This window comes from Schistocerca piceifrons, chromosome X (genome assembly GCF_021461385.2).
Source record: "Schistocerca piceifrons isolate TAMUIC-IGC-003096 chromosome X, iqSchPice1.1, whole genome shotgun sequence".
Classification (NCBI taxonomy): Eukaryota; Metazoa; Arthropoda; class Insecta; order Orthoptera; family Acrididae; genus Schistocerca; species Schistocerca piceifrons.
In genome coordinates this window covers 892,060,062-892,072,773 of record NC_060149.1, presented here as the reverse complement: position 1 = coordinate 892,072,773, position 12,712 = coordinate 892,060,062, and the positions used below count along the sequence as shown (strand labels likewise).

The 12,712-nt window shown below is 40.3% G+C and overlaps 1 protein-coding gene across 7 annotated transcripts in view; it reads right to left on the bottom strand.

Moving 5' to 3' along the window:
* The window catches only part of LOC124722921 (protein Malvolio), a 343,226-nt gene that overhangs the window by 114,198 nt on the left and 216,316 nt on the right, over window positions 1–12,712 (bottom strand). For 2 of the 7 annotated variants that reach the window (XR_007006462.1, XM_047248075.1), the window contains exon 1: window positions 2,311–2,447. The exons of 1 other annotated variant lie outside the window; for it this stretch is intronic. Coding sequence is in view for 1 of the 6 variants with exons in the window: in XM_047248075.1 (XP_047104031.1) it covers window positions 2,311–2,331 (21 nt within the window). In the remaining 5 variants the exon portion in view is untranslated. 4 more of the 7 variants (XM_047248080.1, XM_047248077.1, XM_047248078.1 and 1 more) reach the window with 4 other exon arrangements.

The window sequence follows — 12,712 nt, the reverse complement described above, 5'->3', positions numbered from 1 at the left end:
GGCAAAGGTTCTAGGTTAGAGTCCCAGTCCAGCACAGTTTTAACTTTCCACGGAGTCTCACAAGACAACATTAATGACAACAACTGCCCTAACTTGATGGATATTCTTGCAGACCATTTTCAACAGTGTGCATGTGCTCATCTTCCTCACTAACCTTTTCTTCATCTGCAAATGATACTATCTAGCTGGGAGGATAACACTCACATGTGCCTGTAATCTTTTGTGAACTTCTCCCTGGCCTTCCTCGATGCTGTGAATGGAGTTTCGTCCAAAATGAAATAGACTGACTTATTCCTTAGTGTTGGTTTGGGTTATAGCATTCTCATTTCCTGACTGACTGGCTGCATCTTCATATGAGAGCGAAGTGGGTATGCTGCCAAAATTGTAGGTATTGTTTGGCTGTCTTTTGAATTTATATGTTTGTTCCATACAGAATGTGGCCACCCAAGCAGTGGATTGCACCATATGAGGGTTACAGGATCTCTAGTTTTAGCTGTCCCTCGTGTTAAAGGAAAAAATGTATGTTTTCCCATATGTGCCAGACAGATCCCATTAATTTTGACCCTGTAATACGATGTATTTTTTTCAGAGCAGCCCCATTTATAAATATCATAATCAATTATGTAATACTGCTTTCCTTAAGGCAATACAGAAAACAGCCAAAACTGCATTTTATACTGAAACTTCCTGGCAGATTAAAATTGTGTGCCGGACCGAGACTCGAACTCGGGACCTTTGCCTTTCGCAGGCAAGTGCTCTACCAACTGAGCTACCCAAGCATGACTCACAACCCGTCCTCACAGCTTTACTTCTGCCAGCACCTCATCTCCTACCTTCCAAACTTTACAGAAGCTCTATTTTACAGTAACAACTTGTGAAAGAATAAAAAATGAAAATCAGTCCGGGTAACATAGAGAACAACATGTACCTCAGAATGAAACATCTGGAATCACACTGAATTCGAAGTTCTTTCTATAGCCTCTGAAAGGATGAAAAAAACACTACTTATCAGCAGGTTAAAAAATGTTAGCCATTTTAACACAGTCCAAAATGTTACCAACTTGTATCCTTTACAATAAGGAGTTATTTTTATAAATAAATCGGGGGTATGCAAGATGTTCTACAATTAAGCTGTTCATTCTGTCAATAGCAGTATGTCAGTGTTTACAATTATCCTGCATGAAACAACTGCACTAAATGTGTAACTAATTCAGAACATATAAATTCAGTGCTCGAGACTATCCCAGCTTTTTTCATACGCTACTGCCACTCAAATATCAACATGAAACAAATGTCAACTAATGCAAATTTATGTAGGCTAATAATGAAATGATAAATGTACAGGTTCAACTTTTATGGAGAGACAGGTTGGTGTGGTACGCCATGGAAACATTAATTTAATTTTGCTACAAAACAGACACTTCTGGTTCCAGGAGGTACTATTCAATGTCCATTATTCTTACTACAAAATCTTACTGAAAAAGGGATCTGAAGCTATCCAAATTTCTGAAGCATTTTCACTGAAGTGTGAAGACTAAATCAATAATCTGCATTCGAAAATACGGCGAATAGTTTCACTTATCATTTTGTGCAATCTAATATTGTAATTCTGTGGAAGGCGTCACTATTAATACTAATATTTACAGCACACCATCCCAATTTGTTTTTCGTACAGCCTGAAATAAACTTTTTGTAAATGAACGCTGCTCCAAATTACTAGGAGTTATATAAACAATCTGAAATCTAAAAATTTTTAAAGCACTAATATTATTTACTACAGCACTGCATACATATGCAAACTAGGCTGTGGAAATGAGTGTACAACTCGGTGAAATATACCTCGAACTAGATACTTGATATTATATTATAGTATATTACATTCTTCCACCTATATTTTCAATAATATTTTGTGTTTTGGAGTTTATTGCGACTTCGCACTGAATGTCTGATACCGGCAGTTAAAAAAGCTACTTATGAAGCATGCTGCGACTGTTACTGTTTCTGTACATTTGCAAGTACGTGGAACTAATATTTCTATGGCATACATGCAGCCAAATGTGAGGCACGTACGTATATTTATTTCGATTTTAAGGAACTGTTGAAACAGTAAGTCACTCGAGGTGATAGCGCTTGTCTGGTTAATACCACCCGAGAATGGAAAGGTTCTTTCTGCGACTACCTTTTTTTATAACTGAACTCTGCACTGCTATTTTATACTCGCACAGAACAGTCAATGGACTGTATCTGCCTCGCTCGTTTCATGCACATTTCTCATTATTATATATACACAAAATTACAAGCGTTATGTACCAGATTCACCCTGGCATCCATGTGTTAAAATTAGCCCGACGAAGCTGTCGTGTCGGAGCATCGGTTCTTCATAAATTAAATTTCAAGGATTCAAGCACAGACGCTTCGTAAACACAACGCAAGAATATGGGCTTACTTCTCATTTTGCAGACAACACACTTGTACAAGTCGGCCCACAATGAAAACCTTATTGACTCCGTAAAATATTAAGCAATCTTTAAAATATGTTTCTACTCTCCGCGTTTAGAACAATGAAATGTCTAGCAATAATTCATCTTTCAAAGTTCTACAGGAAGTAATCTATCTCAGTTTTCGTAAATAATTGTAGTGTATTCAGCCCACTCACTGCACTACGTCAAAGTTGTCGGCCCTGCCGATCAGCTGTCCGAAATTCTTCGGGATCAAACGCGGCGCCAACGGCGAACGAATGACTGAACACATTGCCATCCTGTAGTTTAAATATTAACTGCTGACGTCGACCTTCCTTCCAGTTACTTGAAACCAAGAAACAAGGATATCTCGTGTAGTGGGAGAAATCCCAGCAGCCCACTGTTATTTCGAACAGTACCTGCTTAATAGCACTTCATTCTCATCTAACATTGGCAAAACACTTCAGTTGTTGATAAGGTCTCGCAAATATCTCTCGGCGTTAAGTACACATCTTCAGTTTTTATTGCCGTTTCTGAAGAAACCCCGTGAAAGAAATAACTGACCGAACGTACAGAGGTCTGATTTACAAATTCAGTAAAATGTCCCAATAACGGGTGACAAAAATTCATCTCCATTACACCGAGCGAGGTGGCGCAGTGGTTAGCACACTGGACTCGCATTCGGGGGGACGACGGTTCAATCCCGTCTCCAGCCATCCTGATTTAGGTTTTCCGTGATTTCCCTAAATCGTTTCAGGCAAACGCCGGGATGGTTCCTTTGAAAGGGCACGGCCGATTTCCTTCCCAATCCTTCCCTAACCCGAGCTTGCGCTCCGTCTTTAATGACCTCGTTGTCGACCGGACGTTAAACACCAACCACCACCACCATCATCTCCATTATAAGAAGTGTCCTTTAACCAGAAAAAAATCTGTTGGATGTTACACAACAGGATCGACATGCTGCAGTACCTTCCGAACATTATTTTATTTTAATGCAGCGGTTTTTTTTTTTTTCAACATTCAGGGAACCAAACACATTTGGTGAATGCTTTCGAATATCCGAAAGTATCCTTAAACACATAGTTCAAAAAAAGAATGTTCATTGCATGCAGCAAGGTTTTTTTTTTTAAATTGCTATATTAAAAATGCAGTATCAATTTCAGAAGGTTCTAATTTTTAAGTGACCAGACCCCGACTGTTCAAAGTAATCACCTATCTTTTTTCTGAATCTTGAAGTTTTTTATAATTGTCTTTTCAATGTGTGTTTCAAGTTCAGACGCTAAACTGATCGATTTTCATCTGTCTTTCTTAAAAAGTAATGCTATAGCTTCCTCACCTCTTCAGTAGCTATTTTACTTTTAAGCGAAGGTACTCCTATTTAGCGCTTTTGTCATTACCATGATCACTTTGTCCGAAGATGATCGAATTCACTCATATGTGTTGACACATCATCTCTGTACAGTGAACAGTCCGTCGACGACTGTGACATGGGACCGTCTTTAACCTATTGGAGGCCTTGGACGTATTACTAGAATGGGGCCCCTACGACCTTGACAGAGCACTATTTTGTTAGACTAGACAAAAAAAGTACATAAGCGAGGTTCTAGATATTTTCATTTCTTTAAAGTCATATTAAATGAATAGATAATATAATCGACAAAAGTAAATCTTTTAGCATTCACAGGTTAGTGCTTAAAAACCTATGTTGAGTGAAGAGGTAGCCTACCCTTCTAGATTTGAGATGGAAACAATCGTTAATCACTTCTTCAAAATCTATAGTTTTGAGCAGATCACATTCTATGGACATCTGCGATAAACTGGTTAATCTTTCTTCAAGCATTGTACTTCTTAATCCATTTTTTATTCTTTTCAATTTGGAGAACGAGCGTTCTGTTCTGCAGTTGGTTACTATCATCCTTCAAAAGATTCTCAATGCGATTTCTGCAGTCTGAAATGTGTCTTCAATTTTGTTTTCTTTCAAAAGTTGATATATTTCCAATATACTATTAGATCCCCCATTTTTACTGTAAACAGTTTTCAAGTATTCTATTAAATGCAGACATTCCGTTATCAGCTCTTGCTTGTTAACGTCTTAAAAATGAATTTCAGCAAATTCTTTATAACTTTGTCTCAGCTCTTCGGAATTCAGAGTTTTCAGGCGAAAAAATAAACCAAAACGTTAAGTAATGTTCTCATACGAACGTAACCTCTGTTTTAGACGAACGCTCAGGGTATCAATATGGAAAGAAAGATTTATACTTTGAATTTCTCTTTTCCATTCAGTTGGACTGACGGTGCAGGGCCATCAAAAAAAAAAAAAAACTCTGGCGTGAACTTCTACGTTTTGTTCTTTGAGGCAGGTCCTTGTAATCAGATTCCCGGTTTCTTTCCTAGGAGGACAATTCGAATTCATCAGATTTATCCCTGAGGTTCATGATAAAATCATCAAGTGAGGAGAACAAATTACTTCCAACATGGAGTTCTAAATTTCCGTTAGTATAATAAATTCTAGCTTTCCCATTTTTCTGGACAGACTAAGGGCTTCATCTCTAGTTCCTCTTGCCTGTTCTTTATCTTCTGCGATGGACATCAAATTTTCTATAATTTGTTTAGGACCTTCACGCAAGGCGCATACTGCATCAGCTTGGGCTGCCCATCTGGTTTGTGAAAGAGTTTTAACAACTTTTTTTTAACCTAAATATTCTGTCAATATATTCCATCGGTGGGTAGAGCTAGACAAAAAGTTGTACGCTTTCTGAACCATTTTAAAAAACTTTGTTGCCTCTGATACACACCCAGCAGTTTGGACACCTACCAAGTTTAGTGAATGTCCCGCACATGGTACAAATTTGGCAAATTCACATTTCTCCTTGATTCTTGCTTGTAAACCAGTATACTTCCCCGAGATATTTGAATCATTGTCGTAACTTTGTTCTCTGCAATCTTTTATGGGAATATCATGATTCTCTAAAAAATTCAAGATGGTCTCCACTAAATACTTAAATTTATGGTATTTAATAGGTATAAATCTCAGGTACCTTTCAACAGGAACACGGTCTATCACATATCAAATTAGAAAAGTTAGTTGGTCAACAGGAGACAGATCGGGCGTACTGTCAACGCTAACGGAAAAATAGTTTGCTAATTTAACTTCATTTATAATTTTTTTACGACCTGTCTTTCCATTACGTAAATAAACTCATTACAGATATTTGCTGATTAATAAGAAGTGTTTCCTTTTCCAGGATTCTCAAATTTTTGTAAGTGATATGCAAGAAACGGATCGAGTTCACTCAATAATTCCGTACATCACAAATAATTTCCATTGTTGGGAGATCCTAGGATTTCATTGTCACAGCGAAATGGGAGCTCTATTGATGCCAAAAATTTTACAACAGCTACAATCTGTTGAAGTACATTTCTCCAGTAATTAACTTCTTCTTGATGTTGAGATAGTCTTCACCTATTCTACCATCTGCTGTACTTCGTGCCAGATAAATCATCAAGGACTGCCTATGTGGTGGGCTATTTTCATGTGTTAAAATTATGTGATTAATGTGCTTCTAATCATTACATCCACTCGGAGAGCATAGATTTACATCAGAAGGGTTAAATAAGCAGCATGAAACACCAAATACAGAGTTTTTGGAAGGCGAGTACAGCAACCATTTTCTCTCGACGCTTTAATTATTCTTTAATTTGCGAATAAATAATGCTTTGTTGAAATACCTAGTTACTGATTTATTACCATCTTTGTAGGTTCTGGATGCCTTGGAAAAATCAGAATTTTAATTTTAATATGTGTAGCTCCCTTTCGAATCAAAATTTCACGATCTCTTTTTACAAAATTTTCATGAAAATAATCAGCGGGATCGTGTGATATTTCTTCTGGGTCCAATTGACACAGTTGTCGGTGTCGGTGTAGCCACCGAAGCTTTTGCATTTTCGTCACAGGAACGGCCGCTTTTTGATTCAATCTCTTTCCCTAAATTGGTAGAAATCTGAAACTGGTATAGAACATGAACATTCGAAAATTCAGAAATTCCCGCAATTTGTGATCGACACGACTCTTTATGGGAAAGATTTATTATTTGATTGCTACTTGCAGAAGTTGCTCCGGTAGTAGTAATAAAATATGCTGTAAATTTTGGTAACTTTTCAATTACTTCCTTCTGTTGTGCTGCTTTTTTGCAGTTCCGCTAGGATTTGACCGTTTCGATATTTTATGTTATAATTCAGTATTTATTTTTACGTCGAATACAGTCGCTAACAAAAAAACTAAACAGGCAAAGGACGATTTAATCAAAGAATACCTCAGATCACGGTGAGTAACAACTGAAAACAAAACAAACGTCACACCACCGCAGACAACTACAGGGGAATTCCCGATCGTCGAGTCGGTTAATTTTAGTCGGTCGGTCACGTTTAATTTTACGTCGCTATTCGTTCCGTGCAGAACTGTGTACTTCGCAAAGCTACATTACTGGCCATTAAAATTGCTACACCACGAAGATGACGTGCTACAGACGCGAAATTTAACCGACAGGAAGAAGATGCTGTGGTATGCAAATGATTAGCTTTACAGAGCATTCACACAAGGTTGGCGCTGGTGGCGACACCTACAACGTGTTGACATGAGGAAAGTTTCCAACCGATTTCTCATACACAAACAGCAGTTGACCGGCGTTGCCTGGTGAAACGTTGTTGTGATGCCTCGTGTAAGGAGGAGAAATGCGTACCATCACGTTTCAGACTTTGATAAAGGTCGGATTGTAGCCTATCGCGATTGCGGTTTATCGTATCACGACATTGGACTGTTAGCAGAATATGGAATCGGTGGGTTCAGGAGGGTAATACGGAACGCCGTGCTGGATCCCAACGGCTTCGTATCACTAGCAGTCGAGCTGACAGGCATCTTATCCGCATGGCTGTAACGGATCGTGCTGCCACGTCTCGATCCAAGAGTCAACAGATGGGGACGTATGCAAGACAACAACCATCTGCACGAACAGTTCGACGACGTTTGCAGCAGCATGGACTATCAGCTCGGAGACCATGGCTGCGGTTACCCTTGACACTGCATCACAGACAGGGCACCTGCGATGCTGTACTCAACGACGAACCTGTGTGCACAAACGGCAAAACGTCATTTTTACGGATGAATCCAGGTTCTGTTTACAGCATCATGATGGTCGCATCCGTGTTAGGCGAAATCGCGGTGAACGCTCATTGGAAGCGTGTATTAGTAATCGCCATACTGGCGTATCACCCGGCGTCATGGTATGGGGTGCCATTGGTTACACGTCTTGGTCACCTCTTGTTCGCATTGACGGCACTTTGAACAGTGGACGTTATATTTCAGTCGTATTAAGACCCGTGGCTCTACCCTTCATTCGATCCCTGCGAAACCCTACATTTCAGCAGGATAATGCACGACCGCTTGTTGCAGGTCCTGTACGGGCCTTTCTGGATGCAGAAAATGTTCGACTGCTGCCCTATCCAGCACATTCTCCAGTTCTCTCACCAACTGAAAACTTCTGGTCAATCGTGGCCGTGCAACTGGCTCGTCACAATACGCCATTCACTACTCTTGATGAACTGTGGTATCGTGTTGAAGCCGCATGGGTAGCTGTACCCGTACATGCCATCCACGCTCTGTTTGACTCAATCCCCGGGCGTATGAAGGCAGTTATTGCAGCCAGAGGTGGTTGTTCTGTGTACTGATTTCTCAGGAATATACACCCAAATTGCGTGAAAATGTAATCACATGTCAGTTCTAGTATAATATATTTGTCCAATGAATACCTGTTTATCATCTGTATTTCTTCTTGGTGTAAGCAAATTTAAGTGGCCAGTAGTGTAATAATCAAGTAGGCATTGCACTCAGTCACTATCATTCGATTTTTCGAAATAAATTTGTTTTTTGGTAATAAATATCGGCTATAATTTGGCGATCTGGCAGCAACCGATCACGGGACCCTGGCCACATGCCCAGAGTGCTCAGTGGGAAAGAGGAGCCTGCTGGGACATAATCCTCAGATCCATCTGTCACTCGTAGTAAATCAAGAAATCACATTCGTTGACATGTTCCGGAGCACTGTCATTGATGTCTGGAGCTAGACCATTATATCTAATAAATCCAGCGTCTCTGGTGTAGCTGCTGACTTTAATGTAAGAGACTTGGGTAAAGGCAGATGATGTCCTCAGAGTTGCGTCCAACACACTTACATTTCGCTTGTTCGTCTACAGTTTCAAGATTGTCCATTCGAGACAAAATACGTTTCAGCTTTTTTTCCCCTACAAAACATAAAAACTCCAGCGGCTGGTCGAGTGAAGAAGTGTCCAGCGGCAAATAGCCAAGTTTCACATTCCTCTGGAATACTCTCTTTCAAATTCTGAAGGTGGCAGGGGTAAAATACAGGGAGCGAAAGGCTATTTACAATTTGTACAGAAACCAGATGGCAGTTATAAGAGTCGAGGGGCATGAAAGGGAAGCAGTGGTTGGGAAAGGAGTGAGACAGGGTTGTAGCCTCTCCCCGATGTTATTCAATCTGTATATTGAGCAAGCAGTAAAGGAAACAAAAGAAAAATTCGGAGTAGGTATTAAAATTCATGGAGAAGAAGTAAAAACTTTGAGGTTTGCCGATGACATTGTAATTCTGTCAGAGACAGCAAAGGACTTGGAAGAGCAGTTGAACGGAATGGACAGTGTCTTGAAAGGAGGATATAAGATGAACATCAACAAAAGCAAAACGAGGATAATGGAATGTAGTCAAATTAAATTGGGTGATGCTGAGGGAATTAGATTAGGAAATGAGACACTCAAAGTAGTAAAGGAGTTTTGCTATTTAGGGAGTAAAATAACTGATGATGGTCGAAGTAGAGAGGATATAAAATGTAGACTGGCAATGGCAAGGAAATCGTTTCTGAAGAAGAGAAATTTGTTAACATCGAGTATAGATTTAAGTGTCAGGAAGTCGTTTCTGAAAGTATTTGTATGGAGTGTAGCCATGTATGGAAGTGAAACATGGACGATAACCAGTTTGGACAAGAAGAGAATAGAAGCTTTCGAAATGTGGTGTTACAGAAGAATGCTGAAGATAATGTGGGTAGATCACGTAACTAATGAGGAGGTATTGAATAGGATTGGGGAGAAGAGAAGTTTGTGGCACAACTTGACTAGAAGAAGGGATCGGTTGGTAGGACATGTTTTGAGGCATCAAGGGATCACAAATTTAGCATTGGAGGGCAGCGTGGAGGGTAAGAATCGTAGAGGGAGACGAAGAGATCAATACACTAGGCAGATTCGGAAGGATGTAGGTTGCAGTAGGTACTGGGAGTTGAAGAAGCTTGCACAGGATAGAGTAGCATGGAGAACTGCATCAAACCAGTCTCAGGACTGAAGACCACAACAACAACAACAACAGAGTGAAATTGCACTGTCGAAAAACAAGACCGCTTTGCTATTTTGGCTTCTCATTTGAGGCATCACGGGATCACAAATTTAGCATTGGAGGGCAGCGTGGAGGGTAAGAATCGTAGAGGGAGACGAAGAGATCAATACACTAGGCAGATTCGGAAGGATGTAGGTTGCAGTAGGTACTGGGAGTTGAAGAAGCTTGCACAGGATAGAGTTTGTGCCACAACTTGACAAGAAGAAGGGAGCGGTTGGTAGGACATGTTCTGAGGCATCGAGGGATCACAAATTTAGCATTGGAGGGCAGCGTGGAGGGTAAGAATCGTAGAGGGAGACGAAGAGATCAATACACTAGGCAGATTCGGAAGGATGTAGGTTGCAGTAGGTACTGGGAGTTGAAGAAGCTTGCACAGGATAGAGTAGCATGGAGAACTGCATCAAACCAGTCTCAGGACTGAAGACCACAACAACAACAACAGAGTGAAATTGCACTGTCGAAAAACAAGACCGCTTTGCTATTTTGGCTTCTCATTTTTCGATCGAATGCCAACAACCCTTCAGTCATTAGCGCCCTTGTCATCCAGGAACGACGGTTTAAATAGCACCTCATGTTCAATCCCCTTAAAGCATGTAGCTCTAGTATCCTTGCCTATAGCGACTTATCCTATTCATCTATCACACTGGCGCACATTCGAAATTTTTCTTCCCTAACACTTTTCATCTTTTAAGAGCGGTGTCTTTTTTGATAGACCTTTGAAGAAAAGAGCAGTCTCGTCTCAGTTAAACACGTTTCTTTCTTCATAATTTTCGCTGATAGACCTACTAAGTTTCTTTTTTGCCAAACCTACATTTCTAGTATTTGTGGACTTTGAGAAAGCTTTTGACAATGTTGACTGGAATACTCTCTTTCAAATTTTAAAGATGGCAGGGGTAAAATACAGGGAGCGAAAGGCTATTTACAATTTGTACAGAAACCAGATGGCAGTTATAAGAGTCGAGGGGCATGAAAGGGAAGCAGCGGTTGGGAAGGGAGTGAGACAGGGTTGTAGCCTGTCCCCGATGTTATTCAATCTGTATATTGAGCAAGCAGTAAAGGAAACAAAAGGAAAATTCGGAGTAAGTATTAAAGTCCATGGAGAAGAAATAAAAACGTTGAGGTTCGCCGATGACATTGTAATTCTGTCAGAGACAGTAAAGGACTTGGAAGAGCAGTTGAACGGAATGGACAGTGTCTTGAAAGGAGGATATAAGATGAACATCAACAAAAGCAAAACGAGGATAATGGAATGTAGTCGAATTAAGTCGGGTGATGCTGAGGGAATTAGATTAGGAAATGAGACACTTAAAGTAGTAAAGGAGTTTTGCTATTTGGGGAGCAAAATAACTCATGAAACTTCCTGGCAGATTAAAACTGTGTGCCCGACCGAGACTCGAACTCGGGGCCTTTGCCTTTCGCGAGCAAGTGCTCTACCAACTGAGCTACCGAAGCACGACTTACGCCCGGTACTCACAGCTTTACTTCTGCCAGTACCTCGTCTCCTACCTTCCAAACTTTACAGAAGCTCTCCTGCGAAACTTGCAGAACTAGCACTCCGGAAAGAAAGGATATTGCGGAGACATGGCTTAGCCACAGCCTGGGGGATGTTTCCAGAATGAGATTTTCACTCTGCAGCGGAGTGTGCGCTGATATGAAACTTCCTGGCAGAGTTCGAGTCTCGGTCGGGCACACAGTTTTAATCTGCCAGGAAGTTTCATATCAGCGCACACTCCGCTGCAGAGTGAAAATCTCATTCTGGAAAATAACTGATGATGGTCGAAGTAGAGAGGATATAAAATGTAGACTGGCAATGGCAAGGAAAGCGTTTCTGAAGAAGAGAAATTTGTTAACATCGAGTATAGATTTAAGTGTCAGGAAGTCGTTTCTGAAAGTATTTGTATGGAGTGTAGCCATGTATGGAAGTGGAACATGGACGATAAATAGTTTGGACAATAATAGAATTGAAGCTTTCGAAATGTGGTGCTACAGAAGAATGCTGAAGATTAGATGGGTAGATCACATAACTAATGAGGAGGTATTGAATAGAATTGGGGAGAAGAGGAGTTTGTGCCACAACTTGACAAGAAGAAGGGAGCGGTTGGTAGGACATGTTCTGAGGCATCGAGGGATCACAAATATAGCATTGGAGGGCAGCGTGGAGGGTAAAAATCGTAGAGGGAGACGAAGAGATCAATACACTAGGCAGATTCAGAAGGATGTAGGTTGCAGTGAGTCCTGGGAGATGAAGAAGTTTGCACAGGATAGAGTAGCATGGAGAGCTGCATCAAACCAGTCTCAGGACTGAAGACAACAACAAACAACAACAATTTACTATTTGATTAAACAAATACGAAACTTTCAAATTATTCTGTGTTCCGCAGCTGACATATCAATCTATTCCAACACTTTTTTAAGCACATACTGAACAAAAACACCCATTCGTTGCAATATAAAAGGACAAAGGCTTTGTTTATTGAAGAAATATCAGTTACCCCGAAGTTCTTTCCATCTACACAGTTAATTGTCTTGCGCATTTTCGGGAAATTCATTACACTTCTCACATGTATGCATTGTTTTTAATGTCATTTTCAGACAAACTACCTTCTGGTAGTAGATGTGTTGCTCGTCCACATTTCACACACCGAGCTCTTTTCTTGGTGGTACGCTCCTCAGTTCTTTCAACACGTTGATCTTTGTATTTCACGAGGAAAGTTGCAATGTCGGCAGGAAGTGACAGAATATTAGCTCTTTCCACTAGTTGAGGCTTCATAAGAGACAGTGCTAAATCTTTCAAGAAAA